We start from the raw sequence: 27,972 nt of genomic DNA on the forward strand, positions 1-27,972 counted from the left end.
AAATATAAATTTTAGAAAGTCCCATTTACCTAGCTTATCTTCTGCTGTTTGCACATTTTGGGTTATGCTTGATAGTCAATTTATGGCATATATTAGGGCCCCTAAATTTGCCCCAATTTTTTCCTTGAGGAAATTTACAGTTTTAGTTTTCACATTTAAGTCTTTGATCGATCTGGAGTTAGTTGTCGTGTATGGTGTGAAGTACAGATCTTGTTTCATTTTTCTGCAAATAGATATCCAGTTTTACCAGTATCATTTGTTAAACAGACAATGTCTTCCCTGTTTAATGGATTTCAGCTCTTTGTCAAAGATCAGCTGACCACAGGTCGAGGGATCTATTTCTGATTCTCAATTCTATTCCACTGGTCTATGTGTCTGTCATTGTAACAATATCTGGCAGTTTTGACTACTGTGACTGTAATGTTGTTGTTGTTGTTGTTATGTGCCGTCGAGTCAGCCCTGACTCATAGCGACCCCTCTTTGGGTTTCCGAGGCAGTATCACTACTATCCGGGAGTGTGAGACCTCCTACTTTGTTGTTGTTCTTCAATAATGCTTTGCTTATCTGAGGTCTGTTTCCTTTCTGTATAAAAATAGTGATTGTTTTCCCATATCCTTAAAAAATGTTGATGGGATCTGAATTGGGATTGAATTGAACACACAGATAGCTTTGGGTGGAAATGACATTTTCACAATGTTCAATCTTCCTATCCACAAGCATGGGATGTTCTTCCATTTATGTAGATCTTTTATGGTTTCTTGAAGTAGTCTTTTGCAGTTTTCTTTGTAAAGGTCTTTTGTGTCCCTGTTGTTGTTGTTAGGTGCTGTTGAGTTGTTTCTGACTCATAGCAACCCCATGCACAGCAGAATGAACAGTGCCCAATCTCATGCCAGTTCCATGATCCCTGATATACGTGAGCCCATCATGGCAGCCACCGTGTCAATCCATCTCATTGAAGGCTTCCCCTCTTTCCTCGACACTCCAACCTACCAAGAATAATATCCTTCTCCAGGGAATGGTCCCTTCTGACAACATGACCAAAGTAGGTGAGACGAAGTCTGGCCATTCTTGCTTCCAAGGAGCATTTCAGGTGCACTTCCTCCAGGACAGATTTGTTAGTTCTTCTGGCAGTCCATGGTACTTTCAGCATTCTTCACCAGCACCACAACTCAAAAGCATCAACTCTTCTCTGGTCTTCCTTATTCACTGTCCAGCTCTCACAGGCATAAGAGGAGATTGGAAATATCATGGCTTGTGTCAGGCGTACCTTAGCCCTCAAGGAGACATCCTTGCTCCTCAGCACTTGAAACAGTTCCTTTGAGGTTGACCTTCCCAGTGTTACACGTCATCTAATGTTCTGACTGCTGCTTCCACTGGCATTGATTGTATTGTGTCGCTGGTAAGATTTATTCCCAAGTATTTTATTTTTTTGGTAGCAATTGAGAATGGTACTGATTTCCTTATGTCTTTTTCAGCAATATCTTTGCTAGGGTAGACGAATCCAACTGATTTTTGTATACTGATCTTGTATGCCACCACTATGCTAAATCTCTCAATTAGTTCCAGTAGTTTCCTTGCTGAGTTTCTTGGGTTTTCTATATATAGGATCATATCATCAGCACATAGGGATAGTTTTTGACTTCTTTGCCAATGTGGATACCTTTGATTTTCCTTTCTTGCCTTATTGTCCTGGCTAGGACTTCCAATACAATGTTGAACAGAAGTGGTGACAGACGGCATCCTTCTCTGGTTCCTGTCCATAAGGGAATGGTTTCAGTCTCTCTCTATTGAGAATAATGTTGGCTTTGCATATATGCCCTTTATTATGTTGAGGAGTTTGCCTTCTATTCCTATTGTGCTGAGAGTTTTTATCAAGAATAGGTGTAGGATTTTACTGCATGCCTTTTCTCCATTGATTGATATGATCAAGTAGTTCTTTTCCTTTGTTTTATTTATGTAATTGATTACATTGTTTTTCTAACGTTGAACCATAATAATGCATTATTTTTTGGATATGGTGTTGGAGTCTATTGGCTAGGAGTTTGTTGAAGATTTTTGTGTAAGGCCACAGTAAGGAGAAGAGGATGCACAAAAGTGAGGTTAAAGAGAAGTTTTTATTCTAAGTTTCCGGGTGAGGTTTATGGGCCCCAAAGAGGGGCCCAGGTGAGCTTCACGTGTCCCTGAGAGGGGCCCGAGAAATCGCACCGCCTGGCTGGGGAGGGTAGGTCTTGTGGAGGACCTAAGTGGGGACACTAAGGAAATGGTGGGGTCCAATTAGCTGTTAGCATGGGTCTGTACTTAAGTAGCATGAGGAGGCTTCACAAGAGGAAGTTTGCCACTGCATGGGACTTTCCAGTCTGGGTGGGTTTTGTCACCTCGCTTGTCTTATTAGGCTGTCACATCAGGGCTTGACACCCAGAGGAAGCTGCTAACTGAAATGTTGGTGGCTTGGGTTTGCTTCGGCCTAACATTTTGTATCTACTTTTATGAGGGATATTGGTCTGTAGTTTTCCTTTTAAGTGATGTCTTTGCTTGGTTTTGGTATCAAGTTTATGCTTGCTTCATAAAATGAATTTGGGAAGATTCCATCCTTTTCTATGTTCTGGAATACTTTGAGTAGGATTAGTGTCAGTTCTCTGGACGTTCATTAGAATTCTCCAGTGAAACTATCTGGGCCAGGGCTTTTTTTGTTGTTGGTAATTTTTTTATAACCTGTTCAATTTCTTCTTTTGTTATGGGTCAGTTTAAATTTTCCACCACAGCCTCTGTTAGTTTAAGTTAGTAGTATGTTTCTAGAAATCCACCCATTTGTTCTAGATTTCAGAATTTTTTGGAGTATAGGTCTTCATAGTATACTGATATTATCCTTTTAATTTCTGTTGGTTCTATTGTGGTGTCACCCAATTCATTTCTTTTATGTGTTATTTTGTATTCTCTCCCTTTTTTCCTTTGTTAACTTGCCAGTGGGTTGTCAATTTTATTAATCTTTTCAAAAAATGAAATTCTAGTCTTGTTTATTTCTTCTATTGTCTATTTCATTTATTCTGCTCAAATCTTTATTTAATTAATTAATTTATTTTTTCTGGGGACTGTAGGTTTTTTTGCCCCTCTTTTTTCTAATTTTTGGAGATGTTGGGTTAAGGTATTGATTTTGGCTCTTTCTTCTTTTTTGATATGTGCACGTATTGCTATAAATTGGCCTCTGATCACTGCTTTTGCTGTGTCCCAACGATTTTGGTATGCTGTATTTTCATTCTTGTTTGATGCAAGGAATTTTTTAATTTCAGTTTTTATTTCTTCTATTACTCAGTCATTTTTAAGGGGAGTGTTATTCAGTTTCCATGTGTTTGCTCTTTTTCTGTTCATATTCCTATTATTGATTTCTAATTTAATAGCATTGTGATCTGAGAAGATGCCTGGAAGTATTTCAATGTTTTTAAATTTATTAATGCTTGCTTTATGGTCTAACATATGGTCTATCATGGAGAATGTTCCATGTGCTGGGAAATAATGTAAAATGTGCTGTTGTTGGGTGAAGTGCTCTGTGGATGTCTATAGGGTCAAGTTGGTGGATTGTATTGTTTAGTTCTTCTGCAATTTTGTCAAGTTTCTTTTCAGTTGTTCTATCTCTCACTGAAAGTGGTGTATTAAAATCTCCTACTATGACTATGGAGTCATCTATTTGTCTTTTCCATGCTTTTAAAGTCTGATTTATGTATTCTGGGGCTCTTTCATTGGGTACACAGATATTTATTATGGCTAGGTCCTCTTGCTCAATTGATCCTTCATCATTATATAATGTCTTTCCTTGTTTCTAATGGTGCTTTTTGTCTTAAAGTCAATTTTATCAGAAATCGATATTGCCACTCCTATTCTTTTTTTGATTGACATTTGCATGATATATCTTTTTCCAAGCTTTGATATTTAGTCTATTTTTGTCTTTATCGCTAAGGTGATTTATAATTTTCTCCCTGTCTCTTGGAGACAGTATATTGATGGTTTATATTTTCTTATCCAGTCCACAACTCTCTTGAATAGTGCATTTAATCCATTTACATTCAGTGTAATTATTGACAAGTGTGAATTTGTTGCTATCATTTTGTTATGTGTTTTTTCAGGTATTGCTGATTTCTTTATTCCATACAGTTCCATACAATTTTCCACACTGCTCATTTCCTTTATGAATCAGGTTATCATTTCCTTTGTTGCTGTTTTTCTAGTATTTGCTAAATATTTGTGCTTGTCCTCTTTTTATTTTGATGTGAAGGTTTATCATTTTTCTTTGAGGTTACCCTGTGATTTATAATTTTCTCCCTGAGTTTAGAACAGTCCATTCTATCTTGCAATTCTCTTGACTTTCTCACCATGTAGAAGTTCTGTAACTACCTTTTTTTTTCTTTTTTCCCTCTTTTTGATTTGTAGTTGTCCTCATTTGCCAACTGATGTCTCTAGTTCCCTGTTTACAATCTTATAAGCTCATTTTACTTTGGATACTTCCATAGCTGTGTTGGCTTCCAGGTTATGTCATCTTGTGTATTAATTGTCAGTTGTTGTTTGCTATTATTGGTTCTCTGTTCAAAGAACTCCCTGTAGTATCTCTTATAAGGTTGGTCTGTTTTTTAAGAAATTCCCTTAATTTCTCCTCATTTGGAAATGTCCTAATTTCCCCATTATATTTGAGGGACAATTTACTGGGTATATAATTCTTGGTGGTGACTGCTAACCAGAAGGCTGTTGGTTCAAACATACCAGCCACTCCTCAGAAAGAAGATTTGGCACTCTACTTCCATAGTGATACTACTTTGGAAACCCAAGGATGGGTTGGATCCAACTCAACAGCAGTGAGTATAATTATTGGTTGGAAATATTTCTGTTTCAGGGTTTCATATATACCATCCCACTGTCTTCTCACCTGCATTGTTTCTGCTGAGAAATCAGAACTTAGTCTTATTAGTTACCCCTTGTAGGTAACTTTTCATTTTTCCTGAGCTGCTTTTCAGGATTCTTTCTTTATCTTTAGTTTTGGTGAGTTTGATGATGACATGTCTTGGTGATTTTCTTTTGGGGTCTATGCTGTTTGGGGTTCTTTGGACTTCTTGAATGGATCTCTTCTTATCTTTTATCATATTAGGGAAATTATCTTCCAACAAAACTTCCACTATTTTCTCTGTGGATTTATTGGTTTCTTCCTGTTCTGGAATTCTGATTACATGTAGATGATTTGTTTAGATGGTATCCCACATAAATATTAGCCTTTCTTCATTTTGTTTTGTTTTGACTTTTTTCTAATTGATCCCTTTCCAAAGAAGTATTGAGATATTTGTATTCAATCCCACTAATTCTGTCTTCCATTGATTCAATACTACTCCGTTGACCTTTCAATGTGTTATCTATATCTGAAAATTTTGTATTAATCTTCTGTATTTCTATGTGTAGATTTTCTATCATTTCTAATTTTACATATTGTCATTTTGTTCTTGTATTGTCTTCCAAAATTGTTCTAGGGTTTTGTCTATGTTCTCCTTAATTTTGACAGTGTTTTTCTTGATCTGTCTCTCAATCCATTGAAGATATCTAAATATAATTCTTTTGAATTACTTATCAGGGTGTTCCACTGCTGCTTCTCTCTGAAGGATGTGTTCTGGGTCTATATCCTGGTCCCTTGTTTCTATTGCTTTATGTTGCTTCTTTATGTGGATTATGATGGTCTATTGTCTCTGAGACATTGTGACATTGTTGTATTCATATTTAATTGGTCATTGCATGTTGGAGGGATTTGCCCAAGGTTTTCATTTTCTTTGTTTCATTTGGGTGTTTCTGAGTAAGCAGGGTACTGTATTCATTAGTCGGCAGCACTTATGCACTCACCACCTGTCTCCTGGTGGGTGTGATGGAGTATGAGAGTGGCTGGACAGACCTTTGTTAACTACTATTTGTGAAGAGCAGTTAAGGGTAAGTCAGGCTCATATTGGCTGTCATGTATCATTGGCCAGTTGGTGCAGAAGCAAGTGGTGGCCCTCACTGAGTAGGTGGGGCTGCAGGAGGTGTGGGTATGGTTGGGTTGTATGGGCTTGGTTACTGTCTCACACTCAGTTAGACAAAAAAAAAAAAAAAAATTAATAACCACCAAAAAAGTAAAAGCAAGAGGACAAAAAACCTACACTGCATAAACACACAGGAACAACTGCCAAAAAGAGAAAGGAAAAAAAAAAAAAAAAGGAAGAAAGAGGAAGCGCAATAAATGAGATGGAATATTTAAAGAAATACTTTTAAAAGACAAAAGAAATATGAATAGACAAAGAGGGGGAAAAAACCTCATAGTATCTGGGGATGGGGGAATAAGAGAAAAGAGGTAGAATAAGAGAATAATGAAGAGAAAAAAATAGGGAAAATGCAGAAAGAAAAACAAGGTATGGGGAGAACCACAAGAAAGAAAAAAAATGGGAGCCAGGAAGAGGGAAGAGAGAAAAAGCCAAAAAACTAGAATGTGGGAAGGGAAGAAGAAAGCATAAAAACAAAAAGGAAGAAGAAAAAATAGTAATAATTTTTAAATGAAAAGAAACAAGAAACAAATGAACAAATCTGGGGAAGGTAGGGCAAGGCACTCAGACTCTGTTAGAGCACACAGACTGGGACGGAATTCCTGCTGGCCCAAAAGGTGGGTGGGAGTGAGACATGGCCACACCTCCATTCACCAAGAGGGTGTGGGGTATAAGAATATCAAAGGGACTATCACACTTCCCAGTTCTTAGTCTCTGGTATGTCCTTGGCAAGTGGAACCTATTCTTAGGTCCCTGGAATTTGAGAGAATGCTGTTGCTTTAAATACCCAAAATGGTTGAACTGCTTATAAACATTCAAAATGGCCGTACCCCCTGGAAACCCAAAAGTCCACAATTAAGTTTGTCTCCTTCTTTGCTGTTTTCCTCTTTTAGTCATCAGTCACCAGCATAGTGTTCCTTGCAGCCCTTAGTGAGCAGGGCCAAATTTTAGGTTCTTAGGTCCTAACAATGCTTGGAAATATCCAAATTGTCCATGTCATCAGGATTGCTGACAGTTCTCAACTCCATTTGTCTCCTTATTCAGTATTTTCAAATAGGTTCTTCTAGTAGTTGGAGTTTAGTCCACTTCTGTATCCTTCCTTTCCAAGCTCAGGGCTCCAAGAGTGTCTCCTGTATCTGTGTCAATTGGTTTCTCTTTTCTTTGTTGAAGAGGCTCTGCGTAGTTTTTCTGCCATCTTACCAAAACACCATGTCAAGATTATTATTAAAAATTTGTTTTTTTCTTATTACAGATAATGCATGGCAATAGCATACAGCTACTTTTTTATTTGGTGGATGACTTAAGCTTCTTTTGATTGTTTAATTACATTAGTAAGAAAGATCTACTAATCTAAACCTCTACCACTCCACCAATAATTAATCTTAGTAGATAAAGCTTCACTCAATAAATTACTCTTAGAATTAAGTACAAGAAAATTTTGTACTTCATGAATAATAAGTAGGTTTCTTTGCATTATATATGAATCATTTAATTTAATTATTTCCTTTTTTGCTTTCGTTGCCAAGAAGTACAGAATAATTGATACTCAAAGCAACACGAGTTAACAATGAGGTATTTATTACCTCAAACTACTTTGTGAAAGCAACATGGAAAAATACCTTCTAGTGAAGGGAAAAGAAATATTTGATCCAGTCTCCCTACTTCTTTCAGAAAAGAAGACATGTAACTGTTAGACTCTCAAGTGAAGCTCCTTTACTTGCTTATATTCCTATACATCTATTGCCAAGACAAACAGCATGTTTTCACATACATGGGCAACTGAGATAAGTCTATTTTCTTCAATTTAGTATGATATTCTCTTCATTTTTAAGAAAGTTTCTATATTCTCAAAATCTCTTCATTACATAATCTTACATAGCTATTTTCACAACTATTGTATTAAGCACACTTCAAGTTTGATTACACTCTCTCTTACTATAATTCAGAAATATTGGTCATTATTTGTCCTTGAGGACAAAATAGGTATGTACATTTTTTAACCTGATGTGTTCGGCAAAACCATGTTAGAACATTTTATCTACTATGCTGTCCTTATGTCATTGCTATAAATTCCTTTTAAAATTAAATACAAATAAAACTTTAGTCATTAATAAATTGTATAGGTATTAATTATAAGAACAATTACTTTTCACTCTTATTTACCAAGAAGCTCCACTAATAAACAGTATAGCCAAGGTGCTTAATTGTTAGATTCCCTTTCTTTCTCAACACATTTGATCATGTATTCTACCAGTCTAATTATACAAATATATTTGCCAATCATCTCAAATTCCTTTTATAAGTAGATGAGATATAAATAAACACGAAAATATTGAATATCTGCTTAGTTACTTCATTCAATTATTTAAAACACAATCCAACCCAGTAAAATAGGCATCATAGTCCACTCTGTAATGTTCATATAGCTCTGAAAATTTACTTTGCAAACATAGTTCACGGATTTATATCCTGTTTTTAGGTGAGAAAGTTGAAGTCAAAGAAGTTGAGTGACTTAGCTCATTGAGAAAATACACAGTGTGGTAAAAATAACAGCTGTGTGTACAATGTTCTTGATACAGTATTCTAGCCAATGTATTACTGAATTACAAGTGCCTATGTGAGTTGAAAAACTCACCTGTTTTCCATGTTCTGTACAAGAAATAATAAAGATGAAGTAATTGCATCAAAAAACTCCCACTGCCACTGAGTTGATTCCAACTCATAGTGAACCTATAGGATAAAGTAGAACTGCCCCACCAGGTTTCTAAGCCTGTGAATCTTTATGGAAGTAGACTGCCTCATCTTTCTCCTGTGGAGAGGCTGAAGGGTTAGAACCACTGACCTGGTTAACAGCCAAATGCCTTAACCACGATGCCACTAGAGCACCTGAAGTAATTTTAAGTTACTTATAAATATTTCAAAAATATTAATGATAGAAGTTATGTATCCAATTATAAACCCATCCATCTGTTTCTACAAATAAAGTAAATGAAGCAATGCTGGTTCCTATGTATTAGCAATAAAGAAAATAGAAAACTGCAAGAGGTAAAGTCTCTAAACAAAATATTTTAAATATATATATATATATATATATATATCCTATGATTTTACTAACAAATAAAAGTTAGCTATCTAGGGTGATTTATATGCATATTCCTTAAAACAAATATAGTTCAAGGAATAAATTATGAAATATGATTTTTAAGGAAAAATAGACTAATGAGGACTATTAGATCATGTAGCAACTTTCTTTAGTATGACACAAAGAACTCCACTCCTTAAAATGTTACTATGGCCTGGAACTAATGAAAGATTTAGTATAATGACAGGATACAAGATCAACATCCAAAAATCAGTTGGATTCTTCAGTACTAGCTAAGGGATCTTTGACAAGGAAATAAGGAAATCAATACCATTTATTGTACCCACTGCCATCGAGTCGGATCCAATGCATAGTAACCCCACCTTGGATTTTTGAGGCAGTATCACTATGGAAGTAGATTGCCCAACCTTCCTTCCGAGGAGTGCTGGTGGGTTTGAACTCACAGCCTTCTGGTTAGCAGTCAAATGCCTTAGGCACTATGCCACTAGAGTTCCTACCATTTATACTAGCTAACAAAAAAGATAAAATACTTGGGAATAAATCTTACCAGGGATACAAAAGACCTATAAAAAGAAAACTACAAAACACTACTACAATAAACTATATGAGATCTATATAAATGGAAGAATATACCATGCTCATGGATAAGAAAACAGAACTCTGTGAAAAAGCCAATACTACCCAAAGCAATCTGTACATTCAATGCAATCCAAATCCAAATTACATCAGCATTCTTTAAGGACATGGGAAAAAAACAATCACTAATTTTATATGGAAAGGAAAGAGCCCTCAGATAAGCAAAGCACTACTGAAGAAGAACAATAAACTAGGAAGTTTGACACTCCACAATCTCAAAATATACTATACAGCCACAGTTGTCAAAATAGCCTGATATTAGTACAATGACAGACACATAGACCAGTGGAACAGAATTGAGAACCCAGAAATAGATCCATCCACCTATGCTCAGCTGATGTTTGACAAAGGACCAAAATCCATTCAATGGGGAAAGGATAGGCTCTTTAACCAATGGTGCTGGCAAAGATCTATAGTTCACATCACACACAAAAACTAACTACAGATGATGGATCAAAGAGTTAAATGTAAAACCTAATACTATAAAGTTCATCAAAGAAAAAAAGTTAGGGGCCCTAGTATATGGTATTAATAGACTACCAAACATAAGTGAAAATGCACAAATAGCAAAAGGTAAACTAGGTGGCTGGGACCTTCTAAAAATTAATTCTTATGTACATCAGAAGACTTCTCCTAAAGAGTAAAAAGAGAACCTACAGATTGGGAAAAATTACTTGGCAAGGACATATCTGACAAGGGACTTATCTGTAAAATTTATAGAAAACTCTAATACCTCAACACCAAAAAGACAAGCAATCTAATTTAAAAAATGGGCAGAAGACATGAACAGACATTTCACCAAAGAAGATATTCAGGCAGCCAACAAACACATGAAGAAATGTTTGTTATTAGACATTAGAGAGATGAAAATCAAAACAACAAGACAGCATCTCACTCCAGCTATAATAGCAAAGTTCAACAAGGCAGAAAGTAACAAATGCTGGCAAGGATGTAGAAAGATTAGGACTCTCATACACTGCTGGTGGGACTGTAAAATGATATAACCACTGTGGAAAATGGTATGGCAATTCATTAAAAAGTTGGAAATAGTAATACCATTTGATTCAGAAAGCCCATTACAAGGTATATATTCCAAAGACCAAGAGCCAGCACATGAATAGATACATACATACCCATGTTCATCACAGCACTATTCTCAATAGCAAAGAGATAGAAACAACCTAAGTGTGCATCAGTGGAGGAATGGATAACCAAAGTGTGGTACATACACACAATGGAATACTGTGCAACATTAAAGATAATGAAGAATTCATGAAACACTTTCTAATGTGGATGAACTTGGAGGACATTATGCTGAGTGAAATAAGTCAATCACAGAAGGACAAATATTGTATTAATCCACTATTGTAAAAAGGAAAGGTTTGTATATGGAAGGAAACTTTCTTTGCTGTTTACCAGTGATGAGGAGAGAGGGGAGGGAAACTTGCTAGAAAGGTAAGAGACAAGTATTAATTTGGGTGATGGGAAGGCAATACACCAAAAGTGAGTGACCAACACAATAACATTAAGGAAGAGGAGGACACAGAGAGGTACACAGGAGGTACAGACAACAAAGATAAACAATTTTACATACACAATACATTATGAATAATAATAAACATTAATCTATAGGTGGATACATAGGTAGACAGGCTAAATGATGAGGTATGTCTAGGCAAAAGGGAATGTACCCATGACCATATATAAGTTTGGCTGATGATATTTCTACGTATGTGTTTGTACGTGTTATAAGAATGTCCCTATATATAGTAGAGCTAACAGGACAAAGTTCTGATAACATCTTAGCCACAGCCAGAAATATTTAAGGAGTGAGTCACTGAGCCCACAGGCTCAGGACCATGGTCTCAGGGGACATCAAGCTCAACTGGCATAACATAGTATACAAAAACATTGTTCTACATCCTACTTTGGTGAGTAGCGACTGGGGTCTCAAAAGCTTGCAAGTAGCCATTGGAGATGCAATAATTGGTCTCTCCTCATCCGGAGCAAAGAAGAAAAAGAAAATGAAAGATGCATAGAAGCAACTAGTCCAAGGGACTAGTGGACCATGCGAACCTCAGCCTACAGGACCCTGATACCAGAAGAACTAGATAGCGCCTGGCTACCATAGTAAACTTGAACAGGGATCAGAATAGAAGATATTGGATAGAGTGGGAGAAAACTGTGGCACAAAACTCAAAATCTTTTTTTTTTTTTTTTAAAAAAAAAGCAGGCTTACAAGTCTATAGAGACTGGTGAAACCTGATATATGACCCCGAGTCACCCTTCAGGTCTGGAACTGAACTCACTCCTGTGGCTTCCAGCCAAACAAAAGATAGGCATATAAGGTGAACATTTATACCAGGTAGGTACACTCCTTAGAACAATCAACCATGGGTGATCAGAAGGGCAGTATTCTCATAGGGAGATAGCTCAGAGGGCAGGAATGCATAGGAAAGAAAGACAGAGAGAAAAGGTAATCACAGGGAAGAAGTGGGATCAGAGCTATTATATTATGGAGATTGTAATCAATATTATGAAATAAAATGTATATGAACTATTGTATGGAAAGTGAATTTGCTCTGTAAACTTTCACCCAAATCACCCCTCCCCGCCAAATAATGTATCTCTCTCTATATATACATATAGATATATAGATATAGATATACCACAATGGCCATTCCTACCATCCTCTCTCTTCCCTGAAAGAAAATAGATATTGGCTTTGGTTGTGGGTATGGTAACTACCCAAGGGTCTGAAATATGCTAGGAAATGCTATATATTTTCCTGTGTGGAAAATAATAATAACAATAGAAAAAAACCCAACTGGTATCTCTAGCTCTCCTAATGAACTTTAAACTCAATGTACACAATTGAAGTCAGAGAACTATAATAGTAGACACAGAAAAGGCCTTCTACACTGCTAGAATTCAGATCACTGCTCCACTAATTAGTCACTTAGAAATAAATATTTATTGACCGAACATGGAATATTAAGCAGAAAAATAATGCTTCCACTGAACTTGGCTTCAGATCCTTACACTAAACTAACAATTAGAGAGCTTAATTTCAATCAGTTTCTTGGATTGCATTTTTTATTGTCCCCACTAGCCATTAATTTGAAAGGTCACATGAATGGAAGTAACCTAAAGATTCTCTATTTCTTTGCAAAGATATGTAAATGTCTATTAGAGCATTTAAATATATTATACCAAATATTTTTCATATATATATATCTGAATTTTTTTGCCACGTTTTGGAAAGTTTCTTTTTAACTGTAGCTCCACAGATGCTCAGCTTTTGTGATCCCACTACTAATTAAGTATTGACATGCATACATGCAATAATTAAAGAACAATTCTAGAATGATATATGGCATAAGCTAGTGTGTATAAATGAACATAGCAGATTTGTTGTTGTGTTGCTGTAACGTGCCTCGAGTTGGACCTGACTCATAGCGACCCCTCCTGGGGTTTCCAAGGTAGTTTCACTATGGAAGTAGATTGGCCAGTCTTCATTTCAAGGAACAGCTGGTGGGTTTGAACCGCCAGCCTTCTAGTTAGCAGTCAAGTGCCTTAGGCACTGTGCTACCAGAGAGAATTCAAAACTCAAAAGGTCATTGTTGATAGCAATCTATATAGGAAATTGGATAGTTCTCTATTTGGATCTTAAAGGAAATAAGACAATACTAAAATGAATTTTAAGAACAGGAGATACTCTGTTAATATCAGGGAGAGATAGTATCAGGAAAAAAAGTAAGAAAAGTATCTGGCAAGGAGAAGATACTTAGGGCTCTGTCTATGTAGACTTTATTGACAAGATTGGCAAAGAGTTATCCATAAAATTAAAAAGAAAGTTGACAACAGTTGAAAAACATCCTTGACTACCAGTATGCTAGTATCATTTTTGCAGGATGTTATGAATCTTACCTGGTATATGTATTACATAAAAATATTATCAGCATGCTTTCTTCAACCCCTAACTTATACTGCTGGCTTTCTCTTTTCACTTAGATATAGCTTCAATTTCAGTTTCTCAGAGAAAGTCCTTCTGATCTCCAATCTAAAGTAGCCTCTAGTTACTGTCTTTCATTACATTCTATGCTTACTCACTTCAGAAAATTGTATAAATATCTGCTAGGAGACCCATGGCGGGGAGGAGGCAAGTGTGTGTGTGTGCAAATGGTTAAGTGACTCTGCTGGATGAAAGACTGGAAGTTTAAACCTACCCAGAGGCACATCAAAAGACAGGGTTGGTGATCTACTTCCAAAAGGTTGCAGCCTTGAAAACCCTATGAAGCCAGTTCTACTTTGCACACATAGGGTCACCATGGTTTTGAAGGACTCATGACAACCATCACAACCAACAACATCATCATCACTATCAGCTACCTTTCTGGTTTATTTGTGTACTCTCCATTGCTCCCAGCAAGAATGTAAATTCCTTGAGAGATGACCACTTGTTGGTCTTTACTACTGCATTCCTAGCATCCAACAGTGTTCTCAGCATCTGGTAAGCATTTTAATAAATCTATTCAATTGAAGGAAGGGATTAATGAAGAATTTGGATCCTTTCCTCCACAAGTGGCAAACTAAGGGCTGCATTCAGCTTGTTGGTAAGTTTTGTTTGGCATGTTCAGTGATTTTTAAAATTTTAACTTTTAAAAACTAGGAGATTTCACGTTTTAAAAATAAAAGAGCCTTCTTTTGAAATCTCAGATGTAGAAATCTAGGGCAAGTCAGTGGAGGTAATGGCTGCCTTCTTTTGAAGGTATCACCATGTCCCAGCCCCTGACCTGTCTCCAGCTCACTGGTTCACATGACCTGTCTGAAACTGAAGGTGATTGAGTTTACAGCCATAATACCTCCTACTAACGTTCTCCCTGTGACTCATACTCTACAGCAGGCACACTTAGCTCCTACAAACCTGTGCTCTCATGGGCCAGTTACTACTACTTTTACTACTAAATTTTGGAATATATTTTAAGAGATAAAATTGTTCTTCCTTTTTAACTATTTCTGCATTATGACCTGCATAGTATTCATTGCACATTAGAAAGATATCTAAGAGAGTGTTTAATGGATTTCAATATGGCAGAAGGACACTATCATCAAAACTTTAAAAAGCAAATGAATCAGGAATAGGTACAACCATATGACTGACTTATCCTTAAGCTTAATTTATGAAGAAAAACTGAACCTCAAGGGAAAAATGGATAAATACATGTTCAAGTAATCTAAAAAAGAAATGAAAATGACCAAAGAGCACATGAAAAGATAGCTGGTCTTACTAGGAATACAAAAGATGTGGATTAAATTGATAATTCATTCATTCATTCAACAAGCATTTGTTAAATGATCACTATATTCTAAGCTATCAATTTGGCAAAGATTTTTTTATGGTAATTATTTGAGGATTCAGCAGGAAGAGTACCATGCTACACTATGGAAAACAGTGTTCTAAAATGCATCAAGAACCAAAAAATAGTTACTACTCTGTGACTCATAATTAAACTTGTTGGAATTTATCCTAGGGAAATAATCAGTGCAGCAGACAAAGATTAACATATAAGGATGTTAATCACAGCATAATTTATAATTCAAAAACATTAGAAACCTAACTGTCTAACAATAAGGAGTGATTAAATAAATTATGGTACATTCAAATGATGAACAATTATGCAGACATTAAAATTATGTTTTCAAAGACCATTTAGTACTATGAAAAAAAATGCTCATGCAATTTAGTAAAGCCTAGATTTTAAAAAGAATTTCATGTAACCAATTAAAGTGATCCATTCTCTATTGACTCATGAGCCAGAATTTATTTGTGCTTTCTACACAAGCTTACTATCTAATATTTTTCCTATCCTGAACAGTATATAAGAGCTCTGGTGGCAGAGTGGTTAAGGCATTTGGCTGCTAACCAGAAAGTTGGGTTCAAGCTCACCAGCTGTTCTGTGGGAAGAAGATAAGGCAATGTACTTCCATAAAGATTTGCAGCCTTGGAAATCCAATGGGGATCACGAGTCAGAATCAACTCATGGCAGTGGGTTTTTTTTTTTTTTTTTTTGGCATAATATATAATATTTCTCTGTGTACCTCTAACTTCTGTTGCTGTTGAGTCAATTCAGACTCACACTGCAGAGTAGAATGGCTCCATAGGGTTTTCAAGACTGTGACCTTTCAGAACCAAACTACCAAGCCTGTCTTCCAAGGCCTCTCTGGGTGGGTTTGAACCACCAACTTTTCATCTAGCAGTCAAGCACTTAATCATTTGCACAACTCAGGGACTCACATCTTCCAGACCAAAAACCCACTGCCATCAAGTTGAATCCAACTCATAGTGATCCAAAGGACAGAATAGAACTGCCCCATAGAGCTGTTTTATTACAAAGTTTACAGAATTGTCTCTTTACAGAAGCAGAAGCTTCATCTTTCTCCCATGGGGTGGCCGGTGGGTCCAAATTGCCAACCTTTTATTTAGCAGCCAAATGCTTTAACCACTGCACCACCAGAGCTCCTTACTCACTTCTTTCTAGATATTACAACAGAGGGTCTCAGACAGAAAACCTGAAATTGCCACATGGAACCAGAGAGAAAAAAATATGGTTTAATGTATGTTAAACATACACAAAATATTGAACAATGCTCTAGATTGAGAGGCAAGAATAAAGAAGAGTGAGAAGGAACAGAAAAGGAATAAAACAGCAGACAATAAAGCACCAAGGCTAGAGTGAAGAGAGAGAGCAGAGCATGCAAGAAGGAAAGTCAAAAAGGACAAAAAGCTGCATTTTAAGGACATTCTCTAAACAATTCTGTAGCATTCTAACTAAAAAAAAATCCCTTTTTGATATATTTATACTTTTCTGTAGCTCAGAGAAGACATTTACAAGAAGCATTATTTGTTTCTTGTAACACTAACCACAGGAAGGGCCAAAAAGAATGTCATGGTAGAAAAAGCAGAACTACATCACTACCCTGAAAAGAATAACAACAAAAATTGAAAGTCTGAAAGCACCAAAATAAACTGTCTGTACAAAAGATGATTATAGTAAAACAAGGAGGAAGTTGAGTCTTGGTTTTGGAATTACTGAAATGTGCAAAGGCAGAAACCAATCTGCACGGTCATTTGCATGCAGGAGCCAAAAGATTCCATATCCACAGTGAAAACAGTGAAGCCTGGACTCAAGCAAACCCCTGGAGAACAGCTACTTCTGAAGCAAAGCTTACATACACCACTCATTTGCATTCGTGCCTCGCGGTGTGGGAACTGTTTAGACAACAAGGTTCATAAGGAACTTGGCAACCATGGTCAGCCTCTGAAGAAACCAAGTATAATACTCTAGTCTAGAGAAAGTCAAAGGAGTCACTTCTGGATAAATCAAGAGAACAGTGTGGGCTCTCTTCTGTGAGAGAAAGAACCCCAGAGAATCACCTTGAGTTACACCGCAGAAAATAAATTTAAGATAATGCAAGATAATGACGCCTGTGTTACTGCAATAGTTATAAAGTAGATAGTAGTTTAAATTTACACTGCCACTTACATACAAACGCAAGAAAAACTTATCATGAGTAGAGAGGAAAGCATGTCTGTGAAAAAAAAAAATTATGATTTTGTGTCACAGACACCACTGCTTTGATTACCTTATAGAAATAAGTACCAATACTTGAACATGAGGATTTAAAAAGGAGGCCTATTACTTCTCTGCAATGTCCTTGTACCCAAGGCAATCTAAGAACATGAACCCAGTACATCAGTACATTAAGCTTTACTTGTTCATCAAGGATATAAGAAAATTCTTACTCATCTCAGTATCTCCAACATTCAGCATAACATGCTATTGTTGTGCGCCATTCAGATGAACTGACTCATAGTGACTCTATAGGACAGGGTAGAATTGCTCCATAGGGTTTCTAAGACTGTAATTTTTTACAGAAGCAGATTGCCACATTTTTCTCCCACAGAGCAGCTGGTAGGTTTGAACTGCCAGCCCTGAGGTTAGAAGCCAAGTGCTTAACCATTACACCACCATATAACACAGCATGTGAGTGCATACAGTAAGTAGATATTATTATTTTCTTTTTAAAGAATAAAATGCCAACAGCTAAAAATGTTTCCATTAACTTGTACACATTTTAAAAGACAGTGTCTTAAGTCAGTGGGAAAAATGGAAAAGAGCCAGCAAATAGGTGTCCCAATAAATATCATTCTATCCATTTCTTCAGGAATCTTCAATCTGCCTCATCCAGTTGTTGTTGTTGTTAAATGCCGTCGAGTCATTTCTGACTCATAGCGACCCCATGCACAGCAGAACGAAACACTGCCCGATCCCGCGCCAGCCCCACAATCCCTGCTATACTTGAGCCCATCATTGCAGCCACTGTGTCAATCCATCTCGTTAAAGGCCTCCCCCTCTTTCATCAACCCTCCACCCTACCAAGCATGACATCCTTCTCCAGGGAATGGTCCCTTCTGACAACATGACCAAAATAGGTGAGACGAAGTCTGGCCATTCTTGCTTCCAAGGAGCATTCTGGCTGCACTTCCTCCAGGACAGATCTGTTAGGTCTTTTAGCAGTCCACGGTACTTTCAGCATTCTTCGCCAGCACCACAACTCAAAAGCATCAACTCTTCTTCGGTCTTCCTTATTCACTGTCCAGCTCTCACATGCATACGAGGCAATTGGAAATACCATGGCTTGTGTCAGGCGCACCTTAGTCCTCAAGGAGATATCCTTGCTCCTCAGCACTTGAAACAGTTCCTTCGCAGTTGACTTTCTCAATGCTACACGTCGTCTAATGTCCTGACTGCTGCTTCCATTGGCATCGATTGTGGATCCAAGCAATGTGAATTCTTTGACAACCTCAATCTTCTCTCCATTTATTGTGATGCTGCTCATTGGTCCAGTTGTGAGGATTTTTGTTTTCTTTATATCGAGACGTAATCCATACTGCAGACTGTATTCTTCAACCTTCATCAGTAGGTGCCTTAAGTCATCCTCACTTTCAGCAAGCAAAGTTGTATATCGTCTGCGTATCTCAGGTTGTTAATGATTCTTCCTCCAATCCTGATACCACGTTTTTCTTCATATAGTCCAGCTTCTCGGATTATTTGCTCAGCATATAGATTGAATAAGTGTGGAGAAAGAATACATCCCTGATGCACTCCCTTTTTGATTTTAAACCATGTAGTGTCCCCTTGTTCTGTTCGAACAACAGCCTCCTGGTCAAGGTACAGATTCCTCATGAGTACAATCAAGTGCTCGGGAATTCCCACTCTTCTCAATGTTATCCATAATTTGTCATGATCCACACAATCAAATGCCTTTGCATAGTCAATAAAACACAAGTAAACATCTTTCTGGTATTCCCTGCCTTGAGCCAAGATCCATCTGACAACAGCTATGATATGCCTTGTTCCACGTCCTCTTCTGAATCCGGCTTGAACCTCTGGAACTTCTCTGTCAATATACTGCTGCAAACGTTTCTGAAGTATCTTCAGTAAGATCTTACTTGTGTGCGATATTAATGATATTGTTCTATAATTTCCACATTGTGTGGGATCACCTTTCTTTGGAATGGGCACAAATATGGATCTCTCCCAGTCAGCTGTCTCTCCTCACCTGTAACCCTGGGGCTGACTTCCTCATCCAGTTAGGACTTTCTATACTGTGTTTTGCTTGGTCAACACATCCTATTCATATACGTTCAAAGCTTCTGTTTCAGACAAAATCAACTTGAAAGAATTGATCCTGCCCACCTCACTACTCTGCTAACCAGAAGGCTGGTGGTTCAAACTCACCAGCACTCCTTGGAAGGAAGGATGGATAATCTAGTTCCGTAGTGATACCAGCTCAGAAACCCAAGGAGGGGTCACTATAAGTGGGATCCAACTCCACAGCAATGGTTATGTTGTTGCATACTTAGTCTGCTTATAATGGAACTGACTAAAATATATTTTTTCTTGAGCCTTGACGTTTTCATTGTTATCCCTAATTACTGGTAATTGGAGGTTACTTTTTTAAACTTTTTTCTTCCTAGATGTAGAGTGTTCTGTTTTGAACATTTGTCACTTCACTGGTTCCAGGACTGATTGAGCAGATTTGGTTGTTCATTCATGCATAACAGCTTCATGGTCAGTCCTCACTCAGAAGACACTCACAAGCCAGAGGGGCCAACCACTTCACAACACAGAACAAAACTAGCTTTTAGTCAAGAAAATATGGGTAGCTGTATTCCCTTATCTCCTTCTAAGATTTTAGATTTTAAGATTTTTCCTTCCACAATGCTACAGCTTTTGAAGTAACAACTTACCTCTCTACAAATGGTATGTCACTGCATTTCTTTATTCCTTCTACAAACCAATATGATTTTAATTCACAATCTATGATTTTTTTTCTTTCCATTCATATTAAATCTCTAATCATTCCTGTCCTAGTTTGACTCAATTCCTGTCACCTTTCTCTTTTGCTCTAAAACTACACATTTTCCTCAGGAGTGGTTTCCACAGGTGAAACCTTTGTCTTCTACTCCTTCCACTTGTCCTTCATCTTAGCTTTCAGTTCCTCAATACCTAAAATGCTCTTTTGTCTTTCTAGCTGCAGCTCATCTGCCCTCATCTTATTCTTGTCTATTTATGCATTTTGCTACATTATGAGCTCTAACATCTTCTCAATGACCCAAGTATTTTACAAAACAAAAGCTTCTTTTCTTTATATATTTTAGAATTCCCTGAAGTTGTGGTAAAAATTATACTCATTTATTTGCATACTCTAAGGATAGAGAAGTGCAAGGAGAGTTTAAAGAGCAACCTTTAAAATAGAATCTCTCAAGATCTATCTAGCAACCGTTCTTCAATCAACTGATAAGATATAGTGGGAAGCAGGAAAAGGGAGAGGGTGACAGTGGAAGAGAAAGACTTTGTGAAAGACTACAAAGTTTGCACTTCATTATATAAAACTGAGGGAGATATTACAGATAAAATCAAATTGGCATACATATGTTTAATATTTTTAACTTCTAAACAAATCTATATTGTTTTTGCGTTGTTGTTGTTATGTGCCATTGAGTTGGACCCCACTCATAGCCACCCCTCCTTGGGTGTCTGAGGCAGTATCATTATGGAAATAGATTGCCCAACCTTCCTTCCGAGGAATGGCTGGTGGGTTTGATCCACCAGCCTTCTGGTTAGCAGTCAAGTGCCTTAGGCGCTATGCTACCAGAGCTCCCAAATCTGTATTACAAGATGCAAATCTAAAGTTGTACTTCATGCTAATGGAATTAATCAAGTGACACTTCTCAAGCACCTGTTTTCATAAGTTATTATAAAACTGAAGTGGTTTCTTCAAAAGAATTTAAAATTTAGTCTCATATTTGTTAGAAGTTCAATGGAAACCAATTAAAAACTGCTATTTTATGGCTATAATTCAATGAGGCCAGAAGCCACCAGCAAGTCTTGTTCTCATTAAACCAGAATTTACCCCACACTTTACACTGTCTTCTCAACAACCTCCCCTTCTCTCTCCTCTAGGATTTCTGTTTGTTACCATGGTTTACCTAGTCCTCAGGCTCGAGGCTGAGAGACTGTCTCGTCCCTCCTGGCCCAGCAGTTTTTGGAGCCAAATATTGTTTTCTCATGGGTTGTCTCCTAGCTCATCCCTGGAGAGCATAATCAGCATGTGGGAGCTTGTCTCCCTCTTTGGCCCAGACCTAGGAGGGCAAATTCCAAACAAATGATGGAACTAGAACTTGGAAATATGGTAATGAATCATCAACACAAAATATGATTGTTCGGATTAATGAATATATATATAAAGGTATAAAATGTGACACCTGGTGGGCCAGAATGTAGATATTGTGTCCAACATCTTTTGGGGAAACGCCATCATCTCCGCCCTCATCATCCCCATGATCACATTCTAATCCCTGGTTATAGGCATTCTTCATCACATCCACCTATTAAAAAAAAAAGAAAGAAAGAAACAGAGACCTGAGGTACTACAAAACAACACACATTCTACATTGTTTAGGAGACATAATTAAAAATTGGAAAGCTTCATGAAACACAAAAAGTATAAAAGGGCTCTAAAAGAAAATGACCTTGAAAATCAATTTTATTTAACAACTTTACATCCAACAAGGGAGTATTTTCCTACAACCTTCCCTATTTTCCTTGGAAACTTTTCCTTTGATTTCTGAATGTTAATAGGCTTAAAGTTCCAATACACAAATTAAGAGATTTGGAAGCCTAATGAGCATCAATTATTTACTAAGAACCTAGTAGATAAGAGCAGATTTTGAGCTCGACGTTGTACTGGGCACTGAGGATCCAAGAGTGAAAACGGCGGTAGAGTGTTGGCCCTCAAGGAACTTACTGCCGAGTAAGAGAGACAGCAAGTAAAGAGGCAAACACAGCAGAGTGTGGTCAGTATTACAGCGGGGTTGAGTGTGAGCTGTCAAAGAAGCATAGAACAGGGGTACCTCACTCTAAGGAAAGAGGTAAAGCATGGGCCTTCAGGGGAAAGTGGATGATAGGGCAAATGTACTTTAGATGGAGGAATTACATTTTCAAGGGGCTATTGTGGAGTGCTGTTGGCTCACCAAAGTTGGTTGAACATATTCTCATTGATCCATTTGACCATAAATAGAGGGAATACCTTGCTCCTCTTAACTCACTTCTTTATAGATAATAATCCCTCATTAAATATACACTAAATAGAACCACATCTTATCTCTCTCCCTATCTACCTCCCTTCAGCTCCATTCTTCACTAGAAAGGAGAGAACAAGTCAGTGTGGTACCAGTCTTTCACATGATTTGCCCAGCACACCCACAACATGAGTGCTGATGTGAGTGGGACTTTACTATTGGACTATATTATTTAAGCATTTTGTCAAGTTTTCTGAAAACTCAATGCCTTTAAGGCATACCTATACTACTTCATACTTTGCAGGACATGAGTGGGGAAGAAATCATAAGTTCTACAACAGGAAGACACACTAGTGATCTCTGTGGAATCCCTACCATGGCTCTGCACAATTTCCTGTAGGCCAAGTATTGCATGACATTTCACTGACAAGAACTTTATAAAAACTTTATTTTTAAGAAAGAAGGTATAAATAAATTTCTGAGAGGTACAAATATTTTTTACACATCTTTTCTATATATTCAAATATACCATTAAACTAATGCAAATTTCTTTTCCTGGCAAAAAGCATTTGCAGATAGTTTAGTGGAGTATAACAAATGGTTAAGAAAAGTGTTTGGAGTGGATAAAACTAGTGAAGTCTTAAGGACTTAAATCACACAGGCCTTTGCTATTATGCAGCTTTATTATTCATAATGGTGGGTCAAGATGTGTCATTACATGTTGGTAAAGGAGTGAAAGTCAGTACATTTTTTTTTCCCTAAAATCCCATTCTGTAAACTTGTCCCTTTTAGGATACACATTATTAACACAGCTTTCAAGAGCTTTCTTACCAGTTCCCTGGGTCTCATGTTAAAAAGAATTCTTTCTGCATTCTCACTGTCATGTCTGCTCTCCATAATGGCCAGCAAAAGCTTGGAGGCATTGTTCTAGAAACAGAGAATGAGTTAATACAGATGTAAAGTCAATTTCATGGATTAACAATCCCCTGCTTTTGTTTCCATTGAGACTGAAGAAACCTTTCTTAATCAGAATTTTGAACTGATAATTTCTTCCCAATTTCTTTTGTCTTATTAACATTTTTAAATGGAATGTTTTACTTCATTGTCAACACAAAGGAAAACTAATGATCATGTGCTATATTTTACAAGAGATATTTTAAATATTAGTGAAAAGGTGCTTTAAACACAGAATTGATTTTTCCACATAATACATAAAAATATAATCCTATTTTCTGTCACTATTTCCTAAATAGGCATATTTATGATGATATTTTAACAAGACAGTAAGAGGAACAGCAATCAATGACATATATCACAGAAATGTTTCATTATTTAAAGACTTAAGCATAATTGGTTGTAACATGAAACATTAATACATATTGGCAAATCAAAACTTTTAAATAAATTTGAACAACGATTAGTAAGAAATAATCTGTGAAATTCTGAACTCTTGAGTTAATTTCATTAAATAAAATACAAATTTATTGATAACTACTTATCTAGTCTCTCTATGTGGTAGCATATATGAAAGTGTTTACTATTTAGGTTGTAGAATAATAATGTTTTCTATTTTTGCTTAATTGTTGTTGTTGTTGTTAGGTGCTATTGAGTCGTGTCTGACTCATAGCGACCCCATGCACAGCAGAACGAAACATCACCTGACTCTGCACCAGCACCATGATCCTTGCTATACTTGAGCCCATCATCACAGCTACCATGCCAATCCATCTTGTTGAAGACCTTCCCCTCATTCATCGACCCTCCACCTTACCAAGCATGACCTCCTTGTTCAGGGAATGGTCCCTTCTGACAACATGACCAAAGTATGTAAGATGAGGTCTGGCCATTCTAGCTTCCAAGGAGCATTCTGGCTGCACTTCCTCCAGGACAGATCTGTTAGTTCTTTTAGCAGTCCACGGTATTTTCAGCATTCTTCACCAGCACCACAATTCAAAAGCATCAACTCTTCTTCGGTCTTCCTTATTCATTGCCCAGCTCTCACATGCATATGAGGCAATTGGAAATATCATGTCTTGTGTCAGGCGCACCTTAGTCCTCAAGGAGACATCCTTGCTCCTCAGCACTTGAAACAGTTCCTTCGTGGTTGACTTTCCCAATGCTACAGGTCGTCTAATGTTCTGACTGCTGCTTCCATGGGCATCGATTGTAGAACCAAGCAATGTGAATTCTTTGACAACCTCAAACTTTTCTCCATTTATCGTGATGCTGCTTATTGGTCCAGTTGTGAGGATTTTTGTTTTCTTTATATTGAGACGTAATCCATACTGCAGACTATGCTCTTTATCTTCATCAATAAGTGCGTCAAATCATCCTCACTTTCAGCAAGCAAAGTTGTATCATCTGAGTATCTCAGGTTGTTAATGATTCTTCCTCTAATCCTAATGCCACGTTTTTCTTCATATAGTCTAGCTTCTCTGATTATTTGCTCAACATATAGATTGAATAAGTGTGGGGAAAGGATACAACCCTGATGCACTCCCTTCTTGATTTGAAACCATGCAGTGTCCCCTTGTTCCGTCTGAATGACAGCCTCCTGCTCAATGTACAGGTTCCTCATGAGTACAATTCAAGTGTTTGGGAATTCCCATTCTTCTCAATGTTATCCATAATTTGTCATGATCCACACAATCAAATGCCTTTCCATAGTCAATAAAACACAAGTAAACATCTTTCTGGTATTCTTTGCCTTGAGCCAAGATCCATCTGACAGCAGCTATGATATCCCTTGTTCCACGTCCTCTTCTGAATCCAGCTTGCACCTCTGAAGTTCTCTGTCAATATACTGCTGCAACCGTTTTTGAATTATCTCAGTAAGATCTTACTTGTGTGCGATATTAATGATATTGTTCGATAATTTCCACATTCTGTGGGATCACCTTTCTTTGGAATGGGTACAAATATGGATTTCTTCTAGTCAATTGGCCAGGTAGCTGTCTTCCAAATCTCTTGGCATAACTAAGTGAGGGCCTCCACTGGGGCATCCGTTTGTTGAAATATCTCAATGGGAATTCCGTCAAGTCCTGGAGCCTTGTTCTTTGCCAATTCCTTCACTGCAGCTTTGACTTCCTCTTTCAATACCATTGGTTCTAGATCATATGCCACCTCCTGAAATGGATGAACATTGATCAGTTCTTTTTGGTACAGTGATTCTGTGTATTCCTGCCATCTTCTTTTGATGTTTCCTGCATCATTCAATATTTTGCCCATAGAATCTTTCAATATTGCAACTCGAGGCTTAAAGTTTTTCCTCAGTTCAGCTTGAGAAATGCCGAGTGTGTTCTTCCCTTTTGGTTTTCTAACTCCAGGTCTTTACACATTTCATTATAATAATTGGCTTTGTCTTCTCAAGCTGTTCTTTGAATCTTTGGTTCAATTCTTTTATCTTGGCATTTCTTCCATTTGCTTTAGCTACTCTCTGCTCAAGGGCAAGTTTCAAAGTCTCTTCTGTCATCCATTTTGCTCTTCTCTTCTTTTCTCGTCTTTTTAGTGACCTGTTGCTTTCTTCATGGATGATGTTCTTGATGTCATTCCACAATTCTTCTGGTTTTCGGTTATTGGTGTTCAAGCCATCAAATATATTCTTTAGATGGTCTCTAAATTCAGAAGGGATATATTTAAGATCATATTTTGGCTCTCTTGGATTTGTTTTAATTGTCTTTAACTTCAAGTTGAACTTGCATATGAGCAGTTGATAGTCTGTTCCGCAATCAACTCCTGGCCTGGTTTTGGCTGAAGATATTGAGCTTTTCCACCGCCTCTTGCCACAGATGTAGTCAATCTGATTCCTGTGTGTTCCATCTGGTGAGTCCATGTGTAGAGTCACCATTTGTGTTGTTGAAAAAAGGTGTTTACAATGAACAAGTCGTTGGTCTTGCAAAATTCTACCGTGAGAGTTGCAGCATTATTTCTGTCACCAAAGCCAAATTTTCCAACTACCAGTGATTCTTCTTTGTTTCCATCTTTTGCATTCTAGTCACCAGTCATAATAATCACATCCTGATTGCATGTTCAGTCAATTTCAGACTGCAGAAGTTGATAAAATTCTTCAATTTCTTCATCTTTGGCTTTGGTGGTTGGTACATAAATTTGAATAATAGTCATATTAACGGGTCTTCCTTGTAGGTATATGGATATTATCCTATCACTGACAGCATTGTACTTCAGGACAGATCTTGAAACATCCTTTGGGATGATGAATGCCACGCCATTCTTCTTCAAGCTGTCATTTCTGGCATAGTAGATCACATGGTTGTCTGATTCAAAATGGCCAAAACCAGTCCATTTCAGCTCATACTCATATTTTGCTTAATAGAGAATTAAAATAGCTTATGTTATTTTTGATGAGTTATAATTTGGTCCATAAATACACTGTCTCATTTTCACATAGAGATATTTCATGGATATAAAAATTGTGTGTGATGCAATCAATATACAATCCAAAATGGGCATCAGAGAGTTAAGCAGTCCTTATATAAAAAGCTCAGAATCCTACACATCTTGAAAGATGTTTCCTGATACTCTGTTTTCAATACACTACCACAGAATTTAGGCAAAATTGAAAGATGTAAAAAATACGCAAGAGGTGTTTCTACAGTATTTCTGTAGAAATCTCAACATAAAATATTCTATAGGAACACAAAGAAAGAGAATCAATGTGGCTTTAAGATGTTTCTAAGTGACTCAAAGTTAACATCTTACCAGATGAAATACTGAATTGAATCAGGAGTTTGTTCTACATTGACATTATTGCACACATTTTGTTAAGGTTGTGCAAATTATTTCAACTGAAATAATTTTAATAACCAAATAGTTTTAATAACGAAATTTCATCCAATTATTTTTCTTTTCAAAGATACAGCCCAAAGAGCACTTTTTAATGACTAATCTTAATAAATGATGATAACAATGATGATACTATTTTAGTTTTTTATTTTTACAAGGGGAGAGAATTTTTTTCCTGTTTCATTTTTATTTATTTATTTTACAGATTTTTACCAATCCTGATATCCATTATTATAATCTATTATCTCCTAAAAACCACGTTAAAAAATAATAATATGGGTCTAGGATTAATGGCGAGTTTAAATTGTTAGAATGATCTGAACTGACCATCAGAATTCAAAGCCTATGACCTGGTAACATTAACAGTATTCTGTAATGAACCATGCTCACCAGGCTCAATACATAAAAGCTTAAAAACAGATCCAATTTTGGAATGTTATTGGCAATATGGTATGTTTTTCTAGCCAATCTTCTTCTTCTTCTTTTTTTTTCTTTTTTTACTATGTTGGAATATAGGAATTTGGTAAATGACCTATTGAAATCTGAATCATAAAACTACAAGAAGTTATATATACTAAGAAATAAAGTAGAAGTGTCAGCACTAGCAGAAAATTTTCTCCCAAAGGAAGACTGATTCTTTTTAAAAATAAACCCACCTATTTATAAATTCAGAACATTATAATCACAGATCAGTTATGAAAAGGGAGATAAAAAAAATAAAGGACAAGACTTATTAT

At 36.8% G+C, this 27,972-nt stretch overlaps 1 protein-coding gene across 1 annotated transcript in view; it reads right to left on the reverse strand.

Annotated features, from left to right (window-relative positions):
• ITPR2 (inositol 1,4,5-trisphosphate receptor type 2) overlaps positions 1-27,972 on the reverse strand; it is a 724,583-nt gene that overhangs the window by 150,728 nt on the left and 545,883 nt on the right. The window contains exons 44-45 of the mRNA XM_007949781.2: positions 23,264-23,359; positions 21,617-21,739 (exon numbers count right to left, since the gene is read on the reverse strand). Coding sequence (XP_007947972.1) covers positions 21,617-21,739; positions 23,264-23,359 — 219 coding nt within the window. The remainder of the gene's footprint in view (positions 1-21,616; positions 21,740-23,263; positions 23,360-27,972) is intronic.

The sequence above is a fragment of the Orycteropus afer genome, unplaced genomic scaffold (genome assembly GCF_000298275.1).
Source record: "Orycteropus afer afer isolate SDZICR_OR568_19922 unplaced genomic scaffold, OryAfe1.0 scaffold00254, whole genome shotgun sequence".
In the NCBI taxonomy this organism is placed as follows: domain Eukaryota; kingdom Metazoa; phylum Chordata; class Mammalia; order Tubulidentata; family Orycteropodidae; genus Orycteropus; species Orycteropus afer.